Source organism: Triplophysa dalaica, chromosome 15, assembly GCF_015846415.1.
Source record: "Triplophysa dalaica isolate WHDGS20190420 chromosome 15, ASM1584641v1, whole genome shotgun sequence".
In the NCBI taxonomy this organism is placed as follows: Eukaryota; Metazoa; Chordata; class Actinopteri; order Cypriniformes; family Nemacheilidae; genus Triplophysa; species Triplophysa dalaica.
The window spans coordinates 17,183,296-17,203,027 of record NC_079556.1 but is presented as its reverse complement, the minus strand read 5'-3'; the positions used below and the strand labels follow the sequence as shown (position 1 = coordinate 17,203,027).

Sequence of the window (19,732 nt, the reverse complement as noted above, 5' to 3'; positions counted from 1 at the left end):
ATGCAAGACTGACCGGCCGGTAACCGGTCCAGCCAGTCATACGGAAAACCATCTGATTCCGGTCTCTGGCCGGTCAATCGGTGCACCTCTAATTACAACGGCTGTCATGGAGAGACTTAAAGCAATTTCCACAAACCATGGAGTCCCTGAGGTCTTGGTCACAGACAATGGACCACAATTTGCGGCATCAGACTTTGCTAGACTATGATTTTCATCGTGTGACAAGTAGGCCCGCTACCCTCGAAGCAATGTGGAAGCTGAATGTGCCGTACGAACGGTTAAAGCATTACTGATGAAGGGGAAGGATCTTCTTCACAAAGCACTCATGGCTTACAGATCCAGTCCATTGTCTCTGGATGACATGTAATTTAACAATGTAATGTTATGTTGAGTTCAGATGTGAATAAAAGGAAATACCTCTGTTATTCGTTGACTATATTGGGGAAACAAAAGAAAGAAAATATCTGTTATTGGGTATGGAACTGTATGTCTTTGGGGACTTTTTTAACTAAAAGGGGGAGATAGGGTATTTTTTTATATTGTACGCATGCGCAGTGTGTGTTGAAGTCAGTAAAAGTTGCTTGCTATGGCACCCGCTGGTCTCCGGTCTGTTCCTAAATGAGATTAATAATACCATAACAATCATAGTTTAAGAATAAAGGGGTTAAGAAATGTCTTATTTCTGGTCTTCTCATCATGGTGTTCTTTCATTTATTTTGGATCTGTATACTCCATCTGCCAAATAATAAACTAAATGTATTTTTTCCAGGAGGCCTATTCACAAATAAGAGATGTTGTGTAACTCTGAATGAAAACAAGTCACTTAAGTACCGTGTGTGTGTAAATAGTGTTGCACTGCAAAACTTTCTGTTACAAGTGTGTTCTCACCTTCTCAATAAACAAAACAACAACTATTTGAACACCAAATCTTTGTCTTATTTATTAAGACCAGCATCCTAAATCAGCCTCTCATTTAACCACTGGTGGCAGGTTTACAATATTTTGCATAAGAATTCAGAGATTCAGATTTTATCTGAGATAACAGTAGAGTTATTCAGTGTTAATGCTCCAACTGGCTAGCTACAGATTAAGACAACACATTCACACTCCAAGTAAATTTACAGCTGAACATGGAGTCAAAATCCTTATAAAAGAACTTTTGCTGTAATATGATGACAACTGGCAAAAAAATTCGCCTTAGAAAGATGTTTCAGACTGTGGTTTATAACAAAAAGTGCTACATTTCCTAGACTGCTTAACTATTCCAAGTAAGTCGAGTAAAAATAATTCACATTTTGAGAATATTTCCCTGCATAATACAGAAATTAAAGGCCAGTTTCAATTAGTTTCATATTTCAATCTGTACATATTTTAAACTGTATGGGGGAGGATTTTTTCACAATCGATGCAGTTGATTTACACTTAACGTCCCATTGTTGGCATGGTAACGGCCGGAGATTTCAATGTAGCATCTTCTGCCTTCCATTGTGAAGTCACAGTTTTGATCTGGGTGTAGAACTGAATGCCCTGTCACAAATAATGGCAAAATACTTCAGAACAAGGCCAAACAATGAGTCAAGATTATTATTCCTCATTGTCTTGTTAATACCCTCCCAAATGACAATGACATCACATGAAAAATGGCAGGGGGTTGGCAAACAAATGCTGGCAAAACCAACATACCACCTCTATCAAAACAAATCAGTCATCGTTTAGCTTAAACTAGAGCTGACAAAATTTTATACCAAAACAATTTCAAGAGCCAAACTCTCTGCCAAAAACAGTAAACCAAACAGATGTAACCTAATTTTAAAATGGTGGCTCCATTTGGCATCTGGGAGAGAAATGACATGGGGGGATGACTGCAAATTTATTTTATGCTCGAGGAAACTAATGGCTGTTCTTAAAAAAAGCATACTTCTTTCCAGACTGCAAAAACTGTAGGGCTAATAGTGATACTTCACTTCCCAATGACAAAAATAAGCTTACGACCATGTTTGTATTGAAGTCAAACATGATATAAACGCAGATAAACACTCACTTGCTTTCCATAGAAATTGGTGTCGCCTCTAAAGGAGTTTCTGGAACCGGTGAATGAAAACATGGGCAGGGGGACGGGGATCGGCACATTTACTCCAATCTGTAAAATAAAAACATTAACATAAGCATAAGAGGTCAGTTGCTCTTGCCCTCGGGTCACGTTCTCCTCATCTCACTTATCTGAAACACTCGCACCCTGATGACAGTTAAAGTAACAACGCAACCGCCAGACGCAAATGCATTTTTGTCTGCCGCAGAAAGCTGCATGTTTCCCTTCACATATCTAGAAACCGCGTGGGAGGGACGGATTGTAAATTCCATACATTACCCAGTCGGGTAAGTCGCCCGGCTCAATGTATACTTTCAAATCTCACCGTATTACTGCAGTTCAAACCTTTCCAATTCTCTTGTGCAGAAAACATGCCCACTGCTTTTCAATATCAATGTAGCAATTTCAAGAACAGAAATAGGACAGTTGGACACCAAACTACAGTATAATTGAAAATTACTTCTGACCTTTACAAGATAGAAAAGGAATGCAGGATAATTAACACGGTTGGGTTTCTAACGCAATAGTTAGTCCTAAAAATGAATTGGAACCAAAAATTGATGACAAACCTCTTGTGGTTCGAAAACTGTAAAACTTGAACATTTTTGTCCCAATGAAATTACATTTTAATCTCAGTTTGTTATTAGCGTAAAACCGACATAAAGGTTGATTTTTTTGTGTAAACAGTAGCGTAGGACTTAAATATAACACATTAACTTTACAGGACACTAATGGTGGTTTAAAAATAAAGTAGCAATCTGTAACTTTTTTCTGTCTATCCATCTCTGGTTTAAGTATTCCTTAAACCTCTTTTCTCCTACAAAGGCGCATCTTTGCTTTGAGAACGAAGTGCCATTGGGCTTCGACAACCCTGTATGGAAAACGCTAAACAACCAACCCATTCAATAACGACAAAGTCAACACGAAACTGGAAGCCACAATCATTTGTTTGTGTACCAGCCGAGAAAAGAATAACTAAACAAAACATTTTGTTTTTGGGGTGGAGTGAGGCTGGAAACTGGCAGGGCTGCTTGAAATGTTTGGAAACGCGGTCGCAGGAGTCGAGCCTTTTGGCTGAAGGTGACTCGAAAGGGAGTGGATGGAGACAGAGAGCAGAAAGGAGGTTCTTGTGCACGCAGGGGTTTTGGAGGCCAGCTCAGCACATGTCCCGTGCCGTGCACTCCAGCATGTGATTCGCAAACACACGGCATAGCTTCTTGCCACTGGCAAACAAAACGGGTAAAAGGGGGCCGTTTCTGCACAACCACCAGACCAAGAGGTCACAAGAAATCCCTTTTGAGTTTAATTTCGGACTGCGAGCTGTACCAGCAAAATATTTTGGCTTAGTGTTTTTGATTAAAAAGCACATATTTGCTATGAGCTATTTGGAGTCGGCGTGTTTTGTGGTCGCAGATGTATTTTCTGTCTTTTTCAAAGCTGTGGCAAACAAGGTAAACGCAATTGAAATAAGGTCATGTTCGCATACGTTTTTCCAAGGGAGGGGTTGTGTTACTCTTTGTGTTATTTATGGCAGCTAAAGGCAACACTTACACATCAACCATGGCTCTCGGCTTCAGGTCGGGGATTGGCGCCAATGGATTTTACACATTTCATTTACATCACATCTAATATTTACTCAAGAGGAGTGCCTGGAACTCTTCATCTACATTGGCTATGTCAAAAGTCTACATGGCATGTGTGTTTATAAATAGAAAGGTGCCTAATGTGACATAACAGTGGATGAGCATGTCTACCCTGTCAATAAGAAGAGAGTTTTCCACAGTTTGAGGTCTATGAAGGTCTGACTTCTGCATGCATCCCTCTCAAATCAAACCCATAACGGTTTGGTTTGAGCTACAGTGAAAAAAACGAACTACCAATGAATATTTATATGTATTCATATGATAAACCTTCAACAATCTCACCTGGCCAACATCAACTTCATGGGTGTATTTACGCGCTGTGGCACCGTTGGTAGTGAAGATGGCTGTTCCGTTGCCATATTGGTTTTTATTGACTAAGCTAATAGCCTCATCCAAACTGTCGGCCTCCAGGACCACCAACACAGGTCCAAAGATCTCTTCCTTATAGCACTTCATATCAGGCTGAAATCAAGAGCAAACAATAAGAGATGAAAGACTTTTGTATGACATGGATATAACATGATCTGCGGGTTTGAAAGCATCGTCTAAGAGGTGCATGTATGGCAACTCTTACGGTGACGTTGCTAATGACTGTCGGTCCTACAAAGTTGCCATTTTCGTAACCCTTGACCTTCACGTTCCTGCCGTCAAGAAGCACCGTCGCGCCTTCATCCACGCCGCTCTGAATGAGGCTGTTTACGCGATCCCTAGCCAATGGTGAAATGAGAGGTCCAACGTCAGCTCCAGGCTGGTCACCTGGCAGAGTTGAGAGTAGAAAAACAAAAACACGACAGAGTAAACTGATTAAATTTGCAATGTAACTATAGTACAACATTTGTATCAAAAATAAGGGCGTTGATTCTCTCTTCCGCAGAACACAAAATAACATATTTTGGAGAAGGTTAGAAACCAAACAATGGCGGTACCCATTCACTTCTATTGTACGGACACAAAACCAATGCAAGTCAATGGGTACCGCCATTCTTCAAAATACCTTTGCGTTTTGCATAAGAAAGTAAGTCAGACAAGTTTGAAATGACAAGAGAGTGAGTGAACGATGACAATTTTCATTTTTGGGTGAACTATCACTTTAATTTGATCAATATACATTGTTTTGTAACAATACCATGTTTTATAATACCATGAATTCTGTCTTTTTCTTTACTGCAGTAACTACTGCAGTGTATTTTTTAAATGCGCTACTATTTTGGATAGACAGAAAGCCTGATCAAAGTCTCCATTTCCACCAATTTTGCCTGTACAGAGAACTGGGGTGTATTATTATATAAACAAACAGACCAAAACACACTAACTTTTGTAATGTGGCTAGATTCTGCAAACTGTAGCTGGTTTCCGTATCATTTCACCGCTTTTCGCTGAATACATAGAGTGGCATCCCTGTAATCTTGCCCATTTTTTGGCTCTCCTGACAGATGCAAGCGAACGAGTACACACCCACACAATTTTAGATGCCCTGTGGCAATCTCAGAGGGTTGTTATGGGGTTTCAGAATAGCTGCTGCGGTTTAGCTTCCCTGCTTACGATTACAATTTTCATCTTCAAACTTTTTTCTTTCATTTGAACAGCCCAAACTAATTTCTGGTCCGATCTGTACCGCAAAACGTGCCTTAGCTCTGCGGCGCATGAGCAAGACAAATAACGCTATCCGCTGGGTGAGCTGAACATACCAATGGGCAGGACAGGGAGAGGTGTGGTCATGAAGGCATGGGTGGTCTACAAGAAAAGATGCATAAAGCAAACTGAATGAAGAAAGTACCATTTAGAGGAACATGGCATAAAAAGGGACAGCGGATATGAAACTTTAATCCGAAATGGAGATTATGGAAAATGTTGTCTCAAGCTTTTATAAATTTGGAAAAGTAATCCGGGTAAAGGAGTGTATGGCTTTGAAAATCGTGTGGAAATGTGCTAAGATTATGTTTGTGGAGTTGGTTAAGCTATGGATGTTGAAACATTAAGATTTCGCTCGGTGGGTGGCGATACCAAACTAACAGTTACACAAAATCACTTACAAAATATTGTACAAACGATGTTAGGACAAAAACTTCTATTATGTAAGGGAGGCTTTATTGCATCATGCCTGTTAGGACACTGTGAAAGCAAGAGTTTAAGGTTGGGCTGGTTAGCACGGGTAAGTTAGATACTGTTGATACTGATGTAATTGCACTATTGTGAGGTAAAAACGCATTTCTCCATAGAAAGCTAGTCAAAAATAGGCACGTTTCGTAACAAAATAAAAATTTCTCATTTAAATGTTAGACAATAGTAGATATTTTCCCAGGAGCTCCTAGAAGTGTGAAATAAACTTTTCTCCATCAGCTACCTTTGGCATCTTTGGGCACTTTTAAAGTTTTCAAGAAGGATTCGTTAATACTGTTAAAAAAAAAAACGAATTTATCGAAAACTCTTGTTGTTACATGTGTTGATCAATGCACAATTGACATACGAGAATGTTAAACACAGTTTGCTATCGATTTTGTATTTTGTCCACAATACACATCTGGTCTGGCTTTTTTTACATGTAGATATGTTGCACACATCTCATCAATGTAAACTTCACTCTGGCAACATCTTATCAGCCATAGCCAATGTTTACATCATACTATTTTTTAAGATATGTATTTTAGGGGCATTTTGCCTTTATTGGACAGGGTAGTATGATAGGAGAAGACAGAACTGGATAGGGAGGAGAGAGGGGAATGGGATCGGCAAATGACCTTGAGCCGGGATTCAGACTTGAGTCGCAGTATTTGCATTGGCATCATATGTCAGAACACTGACCACTAGATCATCAGTTCTGACTTTAATATGTTTTTTAATGGCGGATGGAGGTAATAATAGAAAAACCAATCCGTCCGACTGGCCGATATTAGGCCAAAATAACACAAATGTTATATATATGAGATTCATACAGATAAGTGAAGTTAGTCAACTACACATGTGACTAACACATGTGATTTTTTACAAGTACATGAGCTTAGTATCGGTGCATCCCTAATATGTACTGTGTGTGTAACTGTAGAATAAAGTACCTGCATTGACACGAAGACTCTTTGCACGTTCAACCAACTCAGGTAACCAGTTTCGAGACTCTCCAACAAGGATAGCAGTTGAAAGTGCCATACATCTCTGACCCGCTGCTCCAAAAGCGGCACCAACCAACTGGTTCAGTGTGTTCTCTTTGTTGGCATCAGGCATCACCACGCCGTGATTCTTTGCCCCCTGGTGGAGAAAATGGTGAAAATGAAGAATTGTTCATTATAGTGTCAACACATATCCAACATAATAATAATAATTAACCAGTATAATATACAGCTTTAGATGTTCATCTCTAATACTGCACATTTCACATTTAAACATTTAGCCGTTTATCTTCTCCAAGACCTCATAGGGGTTTTTGAGACAGCATTTTAATACTGCATTCTGTTTCATGTCATGTCAATTATTAAAGCATTGAAGAAGGACTAGACTACAGTTATCTTATTAATTATTTAATCAAAGGTGCAGCCACATATATTGAGATTTAGTGCTGCTTAGTGGTTGTAAACCAGAATCATTTGTGAAGAAAGGCTGCCACCATCTGGTTCCCAGCACAAATGACCAACTGATTTTTTGTGAAGTGCGCTATGTTTAGAACTAACCATGTTGCTTTGTACTCTTTTGCCGTTTTTAGAGCCTCTCTCATAGATGTACTCCCCAGCCTGGTTGGAGCCCACGAAACTGATGGCTTTAATAGCAGGATGGTCGCAGATGAAGTTCACAGCTACAACATTAAAAAAAGGCAAAGATAATGAAGTAATCAGCCAATAAAATCTGAATTATAATTCATCCAAAGTTCATATTTTTCTATACCCGCATGCTGTCCGTGGATGATGTTCAGCGTTCCGTCTGGAGCACCAGCGTCCTGGATCAGCTTGGCCAGCATCATGGTGCAACCAGGCACTCTCTCTGAAGGCTTCAACAGGTAAGTGTTTCCGCACACCATGCCCATTGGGAACATCCACAGAGGAATCATAGCAGGGAAATTGAAAGGGGCGATGCCGGCACACACACCAATGGGCAACCGGTATGTGTATGTATCCATGTCTTTAGTGATAGAGGGGAGAGTCTCACCCAGCATGAGGGAGGTGATACTACAGGCGTGCTCCGCCACCTCTGCCGGAACGACAAACAAGAGTATACTAAATGTGAAGGGACTGGATGTACAAACCGCTAAAGAAAAAACCCAAGGCTGTTTTGATATAAATCATTCTTTTGAAGTGGAATCCGTTTTGTAGGTGGAGGATCATCCGTTCAACCCATTCCCAATACTACTCCAACATAATTTGGGTTGATTGTAACCTATAACCTTGGTTCTCAAACTTATTCATTGTAAGGCACCCTTTGAGAAGGGTGCATCGCTTTGCGCCCCCCCAAATAAAGACTTATAATTTTGAATCAACCAATAACATATTCATTTGCCTGTGTTTGATTGCATAAAATGTATGATACATTTCTATATTTCCTAAAATGCCACAAAATCTGTGCCCACCCCAGATCCATCTTGGGGGACAAGCCCCCAGTTTGAGAACCACTGACCTATAACAAACTGTAACAGTCTGATTGATAGAAATTAAACGTGGTGTTGATCACATCAATATAAGTATGAAAGACTTACGCAGTCCTCTGAAAACGTCGCCCTCAGCATCAGCCAGGGTTTTCCCCTGTTCAAGGGTTATCAACTTTGCCAGTTCTTTCTAAAACACAAACCATACATAAAAAAATCAATACAGAACCACTTATCTAAACTCAAAGAAATAATTTCCATTGCCATTAAAGAGATCTAGTTATTGAACACATTGATTAATGGGTGCCAAGGGCCTTTACAACATTTGTGACAACTATACAAGTTGTTCTATAGTTATAGACAACTCACTGATAAAATACGTGAGAGAGCTTAAATAGATAAATGTATGTAAATGTAATTCTATGGATTTTTTCATTTTGTATGGAACCCAAAAAAATGTAGCTTACAATATTGTCTTTAATAAGCTGTTGGTAGCGAAGGAAGATTTGCTGGCGAGACAGGATGGACGTTTCAGACCAAGAATGGTATGCCCGAGAGCAGGAGTCTGCGGCGGCCAACATCTCCTCATGTGTGGCCTTTGGTACTCTGCTAATGACCTCATTGGTGGCCTGAGGAGAAGCATTCATCACAACTTACTCAAGAGAGGTAAAACACTGTAATGAAAACACAATGACATTGCAATGAGATTTGATCTATTCTAAACCAAATGGTTTGAAGTTATGGTTCACCCAAAAAAATTTCTGTCATCATTTACTCCTCCTCTTGTCATTTCAAACCTGTATGACTTTCTTTTCTTCCGAACACAAATGATGATATTTTGAAGAATGTTGGTAACCAAACTGTGCCAGCACCCAGTTACCTCTATTGTATGGACACAAAACTATTGTCCATGTGAATATGTGCCAGCTAACAACATTCTTCAAAACGTTTTCTTTTGTGTTCTGCGGAAAAAATAAAAAAAGTCATACAGGTTTTTAAATTACATGTGGGTGAGTAAATGATAAGAGGATTTTCTTTTTTGGGTACACTGTCTATCACTTAAGATTGTTCCCCATAACGTCCTGAGACTCCTGTTAAAAGTGACCCGTTTGTTGGAAAGCGCATCGTACTCGAAAACAACATATTTGAAATATAACTGAAAATGTTTCAAAGCAATTTCAAATAAAATTCATTACTGGAAACCCAGACGACTCAATGCATAAGTATGCAAACAATGGATTAAAATATTTTACTTCAAATCTTCATCAACTATATTTGAAGAGTTTGGTTCCGAAATGAGATAACTCGACCAATTAATATCAATCAAACTCCAGTTGGTCTGCTTTGATTTAGGCCATAATAACTCAAAAGATACAGCACACTAACACAATAAAACACAATAGAAACATGATAATATCGTAAAAGAAATGATTTAAAAAAATCTAAACGGAGTCATCTCATTTTGGAACCAAACTCGTAATTTACTATTATAAGTGATAAACCTGCACAAAACTATATAAACAATCATGTTTTTGTTTTTTACTTACAGGATTGTGAATATCCAACCATTCTGAACTCTTGGATTCCACAAACTTTCCATCAATGAACAACTTGGTGGTGGGCTGGGAAAACGGAAGCAGTGAAAGTATTTCGAGAAGCCATTAATACAGTAGTAATTTTAAAATGTGATAAAAAACAGCGATAACAGGTCTTTGTGTTATTCTGATCATACAAGAGAATAATAACAGTGCATGACAGATGAATGATTTCTCTTGTGACTGTCCGACTTACAACTATGATACAATGTCCAAGTGCAAGGTCCAGGTATGAGGTTTAACATAACATAGAATTCTAACTCCTCCACATTTTAAAATGCCACTCACTTGCATTCCATTTATGGTGTGAAACTAGAATAAGAATCTGAAACAATGTAGAGGCATATAACAAATAAATACCAGAGTCGACCTATAACTTTAAACAAACAAAAAAAAGATATCTAAACAAACAACTGTCTATGTGGACCTCTTCATCTCATGACTGTACATAGAACATATGGACGAAGTGAATGCCAATAATACAAATGATTTTTAGCACCCAGTTTTCATACATTCTGGCAGTTAACACCCCAATACATCCCAAACATGTTCAATTCTCTCTCATAAAGCTTAATGCATGAATGACTGTGTGCTTAAGCATGTGATGAACTTACCACAGAAGAGGAATAACACATGCGTCCCATCCGAAGTGGAACCTGTACAAACATGTTACAGTTACTGACCTCTGGCCACATCAATGTAGTGACAGTGTTCTATATTGTAAATGTTGCAGTTTGTATTACAGCTCACTAAGGGCTGTCTAGTGCATTTCTCCTGTACTTAACCTTTATGATTATAATATAGGTATTCATCAGAATATTGAGGTGAGTGTTATGATATCAAGCATGCGTTCAAAAAATGCGAGTCAAAGTCCATGTGCTCTCGCTCAAATATATGTAAACATGGGCCGCACTTGTGCTTGAATTCAACAACTTTCTATGAGTGTAATACTAGCTCTTTGCATTAGCGTGCATGTACTTGATCAAGATAACAGTTGCCGAATGATATAATAAGAATCAGAGGGGTCAAAGCTGTACGGTGACCGAAAACTCCATTGTCAAGTCCCATAAAAGCTACTGATTATGCAGTACATTATATACTATTGGGTTGTTATGGTTCGGCTAATGCAATGATCTTGGCTTATGTCCGTGAAAGTTTACACTTTGGCAACACACTGCATCAAAATCATACGAGCGTAGACGCAGAAAATGCAATGCTTTCTATTTCTTACCCTCTTCTTTAAAACGGAACGCATTATTGTCGCTGCCATGATGGAATTCGTGGATTAATGTTGTATTCGCCCTCAATATGCGTCGAACACCCGCCAGAGGACGTGCGCCGAGACCTACACCTTGGAGAAAAATCGCTTTTCCTACTGTCACTTTAAGAATGGGCGGGATATACTGTCTAACGAACCAATCGTGTGATGCGACCAAATACTCCCCCACTTTGATTAACACTATTGGTTAAGCGAATAAAATAATGCACCAATGAGAGTGCGAGGTAGTGCAAGACGTTCGTTGGGTAACACACGCTCATTGGCTAAAACGAGTTTTCAAACAAGTTATAGGCTTTTGAACTTGTCAATCAATTAGGTAACGTATTAGAAGGAGGGTGCGTTCTGTGTCGGATTGAAGTCATGTAACACGACAAATGTTAGCATAAACAAGTGCCAGTTTCTTCAATTACATATGCTCGGTTAAGTCTTTCTGTTTTATGATAACAATACCAATTAAATGCAATGTTTTGATCTAAATAAGTAACTAAGTATTAGCAAAGAAGAGCAATCTGATTCACTTAAACAAATCGGTTCATTTGGACGATCATTTGACAAAACCGATGCGCCTCATGTTTATTATCTTTTCAACATTAAAAAATAATCTTTAGTAGTTTAATAAATGTAAGTAACGTATGCGTTAAATATATATGTAATTTAATACAAATGTTTAACAAAGTCATCCTTTGTAGTTCCTTCGCGAATCAGTTCGACCGAATCATCTCAAAGCATCGGTTCGTAAGAATGATTCCTTCTTAAAACAAGCATCACATCTGTGTAGTAAGTTGGTAAGCGCATCTGAAACCAATTTATTTTTTCAAGACGAGGACCCACAAACAGTTCCAATAGTTCTACAATGAGTGCATCATCTGCACGGTTTATGGTAAAGGTAAATGCATAAATCCCAATGACAGATACATTTAAATGCCCAGATTTTAGAACCTTTAATATGACATCAGTATCCCGACATTTTTCAAAGTCCACCAAAGCTGCTTAGTCATGGAAAGCTATAACAACCAGGAGGAGGATCTTGGGAGTCAAATCTTATTGGTTGTAGAAGTAGCGTATTTTTTCATGAATAGATTCAGTAGTTTTAGAAGCAGAATACCATGGCGACCCAAACCAAGGTTAAAACAGCTTGTTGTTCATCTTAAGTGAGTGTTTTGTTTGTAAAACTTTTTTTGATTGTCATAATTTTGTGTTCTAGCCTATTCTTCATGGGTACTTCAGAAGTTCATGCTCTTGGAGAGTCCGGATAGGTGAGTCTCCACAAATCAAATCAGAAAAAACGTTTTTTATTTATATGCAGGTAATTTGTCAGTGTTTAAGCTTTTTTAATGTAATTTTTAATACTTTTAGCATTTGCATTGAAAGGCATTGAGTATGAGCAAGCACCAGTAAATCTTATCAAGGATGGTGGGCAACAGGTAATGCTTTAGAATGTTTTCATCTCTTAGAGACATAATTATACTGTAAATATTTTGACACTGAAATGTGTTCTCTTACTCAAAGCTCACAGATCAATTTAAAGCATTAAATCCAATGCAGCAAGTGCCTGCAGTCACCATTGATGGTATCACTTTATCTCAGTCGGTAAGAATATATACATTCTTCAGCTTATTAGTACACAGAAAGTAATTTATTCTAATTTGACCTGATTTAATATTACTTTGCCCAGTTGGCTATTATCCAGTACATTGAGGAAACTCGGCCAGGGCCCCGCCTCCTACCTGCAGACCCAAAGCAGCGTGCTCATGTCCGAATTATCTGTGACATCATCGCCTCTGGGATTCAGCCCCTCCAAGTAAGTCGACTTAAAATTTAAATTAACACTTTTTATAAGCGACAATGATGTATGGCATGAAATCTGAAATGTAATGAGTTCAAGTGATAATACAGCAAACTGCACTTGAAAATGTTTATTACAAGACGCTTACATCGTTTTTGTTTTAGGAGTAGAATATATGAGACTTTAATAACCGTTTTTCCAATTATGTCTTATGATTTAGAATCTGCACGTGCTTCAGAAAATTGGTGGAGAAAAGATGCAATGGGCCCAACATTTTATCAATAGAGGATTTGAAGGTACGTTTATTACACCGTTCTTTGCAGTGCTCTTAAATCTAATGTACTTGTTTTAAACAATGATTGAAAGTAAAAAATATAGTATTCAAGTATACTTCATATATTTAAGATAATAAGGAAATACCCATCAGGCTATGTAGGGAGACCGATTCATTTACACAGTTCGAAAATTAATGGCAGTTTGCTGTTAAAGCGATTACAAATTCAATTCAATATTGTGTGTGATTTGAAGCACTAGAGCCAATCCTGAAGCAGACAGCTGGAACATACTGTGTAGGAAATGAGGTAATGATGTCTTATCCTAATCGCCGCAAATTACATGAGAATCACACAATTAACATTAATGTGTCGATATAATAATCGGATTTCCACCATTTACACTTCTAGATATCCATGGCAGATATTTGCCTTGTGCCCCAAGTCTACAATGCTGAAAGGTAAAATAAGTTCTTTCTTCAACATACACCATAATTTTGCAAAACCATATTTTTTTTACTGTCCTTCAAGGTTCAAGATGGACATGAGCCCTTTCCCTACTATCAGGAGGTTAAACCAGACCTTAATGGAAAATGAAGCATTTAAAGCAAGTCATCCATCATGTCAGCCAGACACTCCTGATGACATGCGACAATAACTTGTAAAGACTCTTACTGGAATAAAACAAAAAATAATTGTGAGACTCTTCCTTTACAAAGACAGTTCAGTTCAAATGTCTGCATTTATTGTTTTGGTGAAACGATTGTAATTGCTTTTCGCAAGATTTCAGAGACCTATGAACATGACACCAAGAGATAGGCTGTACACCCCCAGTGACTTTAAGCAAGTGAAGTTCTGCACGTTTGACAAAACTTACAAAGTAGACAAAAATACAAACGTGAAAACGTGAAAAGTACGTGCAAAATCTGAAAAAAAACATTTATTGCACAAAAATACATTGAGTCTCTGAAACGCAAAATGTACTAATAAATACAAATTTGAATCTAAAAAGTGACTCCAGTTTTCTTGCCATTTACGGTAATATTATAAAAAACAGTAGCTGTAAAACAGCTGTTCATGCTAAAACTGCAACAATGCAACATTAAAAAATATATATAAAAGATAAGTGCTTTTGTCAATCCCATTTTTATATTACGTTGCAGAGTTTAATATCATACCATTTTAAGTTCAATGTAAAAAAGTCCTGTCAGATCCTAAATAGGGAGTTCAACCGTGCATTTGAAAGTGTCATTGTAAATTGTTCCAGAACAATCTGATCCTCCAAACACTAGAATGGTGCACTGCTGAGACAGGCCGATATGATGACGGTCCCTTGCCTTCTTCTGGTCGGAAGGTAAAGGCATTGTACAACCCAGGCTAATGAGACTATGACCTGCACGAGGCTTAGAGCACAGCCACGGGGACACCAATGATGTCCACGAGTTGGTGTCTGGAAAAATGCACCAAAAAAGAAACCATTAAATCAAATGTGTGGATTTATGGCCATGTTCGTTACCTTTAATGCCATCAATATGGAGAAAAAAAATATGACAATCTAACAAAATACATTGGTGGAAGTACACCCCAGTAAAGAACATAATGCTTGTCCATCATATAAAAGATGCCTTTAAACCATCTTTTATATGAGACATTTTACAGCAGTTATGCAAGTTTGCATTTTTAGTTACATAGCAAAAGAATGACTAGCCTGTATTCAAGAGATGGAGGTCCTGTAAGACCCCTATAGCACTGCAGCCTCCGCTGATCAGCACCCTGTTGTCAGACACGGGCAGAGCAGCGTGAAACCTGCTCACCATACAAAAAAAAGAAACTCTTTAGTCTTTACCAATATATTGCAGAGTGCAGATACATATATAACAATGAGAAACAAGTTTGCCTATTTTTTAATAATGAAATTAAATAATTTTGTAATTAAAATTATATTCAAATTACTGTAGAGGTGTTGAATGACAAAAGGCTGAATAAACTTTTTTTTAAACTTGCCCTTTTATTACAAACACACATTTGTCTTTATGTTGGGGTACCAAAAAAAAGTACTTGGTCTTACCCACGGGCTAATGGTGGCATGTTCTCATACTTCACAGCATTATATTCCATGAAACCTTTCCAAATTAATAAAAATAGCAAATCTGTCAGATATTAGACAAAAACAACTCAACAAACATAAAAAAGTTAGGATATGAGATTATCCATGTGACTTGAGTTCATTACCAAGATCCAGGATGTGAAGATCATTAAGGTAAGCTGCAGTTTTCCTCCCACCGAAAATAATAAGCTTATCAGACAGCAGCGTGGTGGTGTGCCTATTATAAACATCACAAACATCATTCAGTATATTCGCAGCTCATGCATTGTGTATCAGTAGATGGAAAACAAAGACGGAGAAACTGAAGTGTGCTGCACAACCTGAAACGAAGCACTTACCCAAACCTTGGCAAAGGACGGTCACCCTCCACAATTGGTTGATACCACAGACCGTGCTCAGGGTTGAAGATATATAACGCATTACTGCAAATCTTGCCTTCAGAGCATAGGCTGGGCAGCACCCCTCCAAATACATACAGCTCTCTCTTATAAACATTGGCACTGTGGTATGCCAATGACGGGATATTTCCCTTTGCCTGTCGGTTATTCAAAAGTTATACAGGATAAACAAAAATTAAAGACTTTGTCTGCTACATCAAAGCTACATGTGACCAATTACACAATCATTGTAAATGTTCAAAACATCAACCATAACAGCATTTAGATGACATGTATACCAACAATGGGATAGGATTACTATTCCCATGTTTTACTTACAGTAATAAGCTTCCATTTCCACGTTATGGTGTCCAGCACATATATATCACTGTAGCGCTGATCATCCCTCATACCTCCATACACATAGACAACTTTAGACTCTGGATCGAAGGTTGCCGAGTGACCTCGAGAGCTAGGTGGGTTGACCTCAGATGTCGAGGTATTCATGGGGAACCAAAACTCACTATCTGAAGAGTTAAACAGCATAAATACATAATATAAATTGTCACTACTTATATTTTGACACCTTTTAGATGCGTAGATTTTTATTTTATTGAATACGAGTATAAATGTATACAGTTTATTGACTTCACGCACCAATCTCCAATTTCCATAGAGAGTCTTTACAACTGGCCTGGTCATCAGCCTCCCCACCAATCAGAATGGCTGTATCAGGATCACTCAAACACATTGCGTGGCTCCATCGTTTTGAAGGACGATCTGAGATGAGAAATATAATGAGAGCAGAAATCTTACAAACAGCTACATATTCAAGGATTGTTGCAATTTGGTAAAACAATAAGAATATTTCTGTGTTTCCCCTGACATGAATCCATACAAAGATATAATTTGAGCCTCTAAAATATTAAATGAAGTTAACAACAAGGTACAATAACATTTAAAGCATAAATAAAGATCAGTTATGTTTAATCGCACTAAAGAATGAATATTTACCAGCCCTGCAACTCTTGACATGTTTGACTGCCGTCTCTTCGAAATCAACTGCTGGCATTTTACACAGTTTGCGCTTTATAGGGCTTGAAATTCGCCTTGAATCCGGAGGGCTTTCCAGTTCTCCAGAGCTCCATATGTACCCCTTTATTCCTATAACTGTGCGTCTTGGAGTTTTATCCTTCAAAACAGAGAAACGGAAGTTTTACAGCTCGAGACTGGAAGAAGATTTAGTGAACAGTGCTTGTTGAGAACAAGTTTGTTGAGGGCTTCTTACCATTGGCCACAGACCCTGAACATTAGTCCTTGTGTAATCCTGCATCTCCACTTTGCTTTTTTCCAGCTCAACACAGCTGACGCTTCCCTCAGGAGGTGATCTCTGAGTTATCTTCATAGAGATTTAAGATTGTTTTACATAATCCCAGGAATAACAGAAAATGTCTCAGAATATGTTTGTCATCTAAACTGTCCTCTACTTCCACACCTCTAGAAATGTTTAGAAATCAGCTTGGACCAATATACATTTCTACTCTGGTTGTCGAACTGTCGACTATGCTTGTCTTTTTCAAAAAAGTCTTTAAACATTCCTACAATTAATAAATAAGTCCTAAGCAACACAACTTGCATCATGACTTTCTCCGCTACTAAGAGTGCTGGATGGATGGGACGAGTGGTTCAGCACTAGCCGTTTTCTTGTCACCCGTGGAGTGCTGCTGATAAAACTGTTTTTCACCTTCAAAGAACACATTTAAGCAATATGGTAGCGTAAACTGATAAATGTAAATATTAAAACAAACATTAAACATAACCCATTTAGTTAAGAGGTAGTCTTGAGTAAACTTGAGAATTACTTCTAAATACCTGTCCACCGATGCTAAGCACCACTTTGGCATAAACTCCTCTCCTCCCTCTTTGTGTGGCCTCAGCGAGAAGTTCACTAGTCCAAACTCCATGCCAAATTAGACACCTAAAAAGTGTTTCAAATTGAATTTCACTCATTGAATGTTTTTTTAAACCGAGCTTGAGCTGCCAGGTCCCATTAAATTATGCCAATTTAATAGATTATGAGGTCTGATTCTTTAATAGTTTAAAGCTTAACAAAGACTTAACAAAACTGCAATTGTTTACCATATTTGTAAGTCGCTTTGGATAAAAGCATATGCTAAATGACTAAATGTAATAATATCCCATTAATTTGGATAAAAACAGGCAACATGAATAAATGCTAAAGTACATTGTTAAACTGGCCTAATGTCGTAATTGCAATTAATTTCAAATTATTTTACAACAAACACATTTTTAAAGCAAGAATAAGCATAAGTACAGCTTTCCTGTAGCTCAGTGGTAAGAGCATTGCGTTAAAAACGCAAGGTTGTGGGTTCGATCCCAGGGGATTGCAAATACCTATGTAAAATGTATAGGATAAAGCAATTTAAGTCGCTTTGGATAAAAGCGTCTGCCAAATGTCTAAATGTAAGTGTAAATGTGTTGTTGAAACAAAGCAAGCTTAAAGGGATAGTTCCTAGCCTGCATGAGTCTTCTGTAGAACACAATAGAAGATATTTAAAAAAAAAATCATACTGTACAATAGAGGTCAGTGAGGCCTGTTGCTTGGTTTATGTTCTTCAAAATATTGTTGTGCAGAAGAAAGTCATACAGACTTAATGACATGAGTGTAAGAAATGATGTTTTTTTAATTATCTATCCCTTTAAGAACATGCTGCGTCACTATGATTACTTGAACAGTGAAAAAAGTAAACTTAAAGTTACTTCTTGGTTTGACTTACCTAGAGTGCGGTGAAAGCGTCCCAATGATCTGTGATTTGACCTCAGGACCCAGCTGAACCTCCACAGAGATATCAGTATCACTGGAGAAGCATGACCATTCCCCTAAACCAAACACTATCAGCTGTTTGGGTAAAGGCAATGGCATCTGAACCTGGTACATCATGCGGTTAACATTTCTGAATGGGGTAAGGGCAACAACCAGATAAAGTAAACATATAATCAGTTATATATATTTAAATGATCGACTACAGACCGTATAAATTGCCGAGGTGCTTCACGCAAGGACCAAATGGCATAAAAGTTAACTTTCCCCATGTTGTTGGTTCAAACTTCTCCAGTGTACGTGTGTGTGTTCGGGCCTGCAGATTATGGTCAATCGAGCCTGAGTGCTGTTACATTTATCACCTTCCTGTGCCAAACGCTCTCCCAGAACCAATTAACATTTTAAAAATGTAAAAAAAAACACAAGAAAACTTAGTAAGGCGGAAAAAAGCTAGAATACTAAGCTACATTTTGTTAAAGAAATTACGATTCTTGGATATTTATTTATAACGTGATATTTATTACGTATTTCATACTAATTTAATTAAAATATTTAAAATAAAAACATATCCATGATGGAAGTAAGTTTTTTGTAAATTATGATCAGAAAACGAGATTCTTGTTTGAACCCATACACGTGATTTTACGCACGTTTAATACAAAATAAGGCCTGTAATAATACTATTTAGTAATATTTCTTGCCATCAAAAGGTGAATGCACCGCCCCCGTACCAAATAAATATTTCATAATTCATTCAAATAAATAATGTTATGGTCCGAAATCGAGATTTCAATTTGCTTTTTTTGTTTAACAGCGCCTCCTGTAGGGACAACACAACAACACAAAACAATGGTACTTCCGCCTCTTGCTTTAAGGTTGACCCCAGTCTGAGGGCTAATGATGCATGTTGTCTTCCACTGAAATACAGACTTTAATGCTCAGGAAGAGTTTTATGCTTAATATTCGCAATGAAGAGGACTGTACATTTTTTTAACCAATTTTAAGCACCCTCACATTTTTAAGTTGACATTAGCTTTATTAACCTAATATATATATATATATATATAACTTAAGTTCTATAGACCTGACTTTTAAAATAAAGTTATACGAAATACAACTCGACTTTAAATATAAGATCATTATAAGTTAAGTTCAAATTAATCATAAAGCTAATG

At 37.8% G+C, this 19,732-nt stretch overlaps 3 protein-coding genes across 5 annotated transcripts; 1 reads left to right on the top strand and 2 right to left on the bottom strand.

Annotated features, from left to right (window-relative positions):
- Window positions 1–914: 914 nt before the first annotated feature.
- On the bottom strand, window positions 915–11,261 carry aldh6a1 (aldehyde dehydrogenase 6 family, member A1). Its single transcript, XM_056768698.1, has 12 exons — window positions 11,126–11,261; window positions 10,509–10,550; window positions 9,847–9,921; window positions 8,767–8,928; window positions 8,411–8,489; window positions 7,606–7,908; window positions 7,395–7,516; window positions 6,786–6,975; window positions 4,307–4,488; window positions 4,015–4,194; window positions 2,042–2,140; window positions 915–1,527 (listed from the first exon to the last, which is right to left on the bottom strand). Exons 1-12 carry the CDS (start codon window positions 11,162–11,164, stop codon window positions 1,423–1,425), a joined length of 1,578 nt encoding a protein of 525 aa, XP_056624676.1. The 5' UTR covers window positions 11,165–11,261; the 3' UTR covers window positions 915–1,422.
- A 267-nt stretch (window positions 11,262–11,528) lies between these two features.
- Window positions 11,529–13,927, top strand: gstz1 (glutathione S-transferase zeta 1). 3 transcript variants are annotated; one of them, XM_056767738.1, is made up of 11 exons: window positions 11,529–11,794; window positions 11,863–11,904; window positions 11,993–12,059; window positions 12,378–12,429; window positions 12,530–12,597; window positions 12,683–12,763; window positions 12,849–12,974; window positions 13,180–13,255; window positions 13,488–13,540; window positions 13,643–13,692; window positions 13,763–13,927. In XM_056767738.1, exons 3-11 carry the CDS (start codon window positions 12,027–12,029, stop codon window positions 13,887–13,889), a joined length of 666 nt encoding a protein of 221 aa, XP_056623716.1. In that variant the 5' UTR covers window positions 11,529–11,794; window positions 11,863–11,904; window positions 11,993–12,026; the 3' UTR covers window positions 13,890–13,927. The 3 variants fall into 3 exon arrangements, with proteins under 3 accessions (XP_056623716.1, XP_056623715.1, XP_056623717.1); XM_056767737.1 differs by having other exon boundaries at window positions 11,529–11,904; XM_056767739.1 differs by lacking the exons at window positions 11,529–11,794; window positions 11,863–11,904; window positions 11,993–12,059 and adding an exon at window positions 12,125–12,297.
- A 180-nt stretch (window positions 13,928–14,107) lies between these two features.
- zgc:163014 (uncharacterized protein LOC100038766 homolog) lies at window positions 14,108–18,976 on the bottom strand. The gene is made up of 13 exons (XM_056767736.1): window positions 18,768–18,976; window positions 18,514–18,690; window positions 17,588–17,693; window positions 17,352–17,459; window positions 17,004–17,114; window positions 16,730–16,907; window positions 16,373–16,495; window positions 16,055–16,242; window positions 15,677–15,873; window positions 15,464–15,555; window positions 15,300–15,354; window positions 14,940–15,037; window positions 14,108–14,681 (listed from the first exon to the last, which is right to left on the bottom strand). Exons 1-13 carry the CDS (start codon window positions 18,827–18,829, stop codon window positions 14,446–14,448), a joined length of 1,731 nt encoding a protein of 576 aa, XP_056623714.1. The 5' UTR covers window positions 18,830–18,976; the 3' UTR covers window positions 14,108–14,445.
- Window positions 18,977–19,732: the final 756 nt, after the last annotated feature.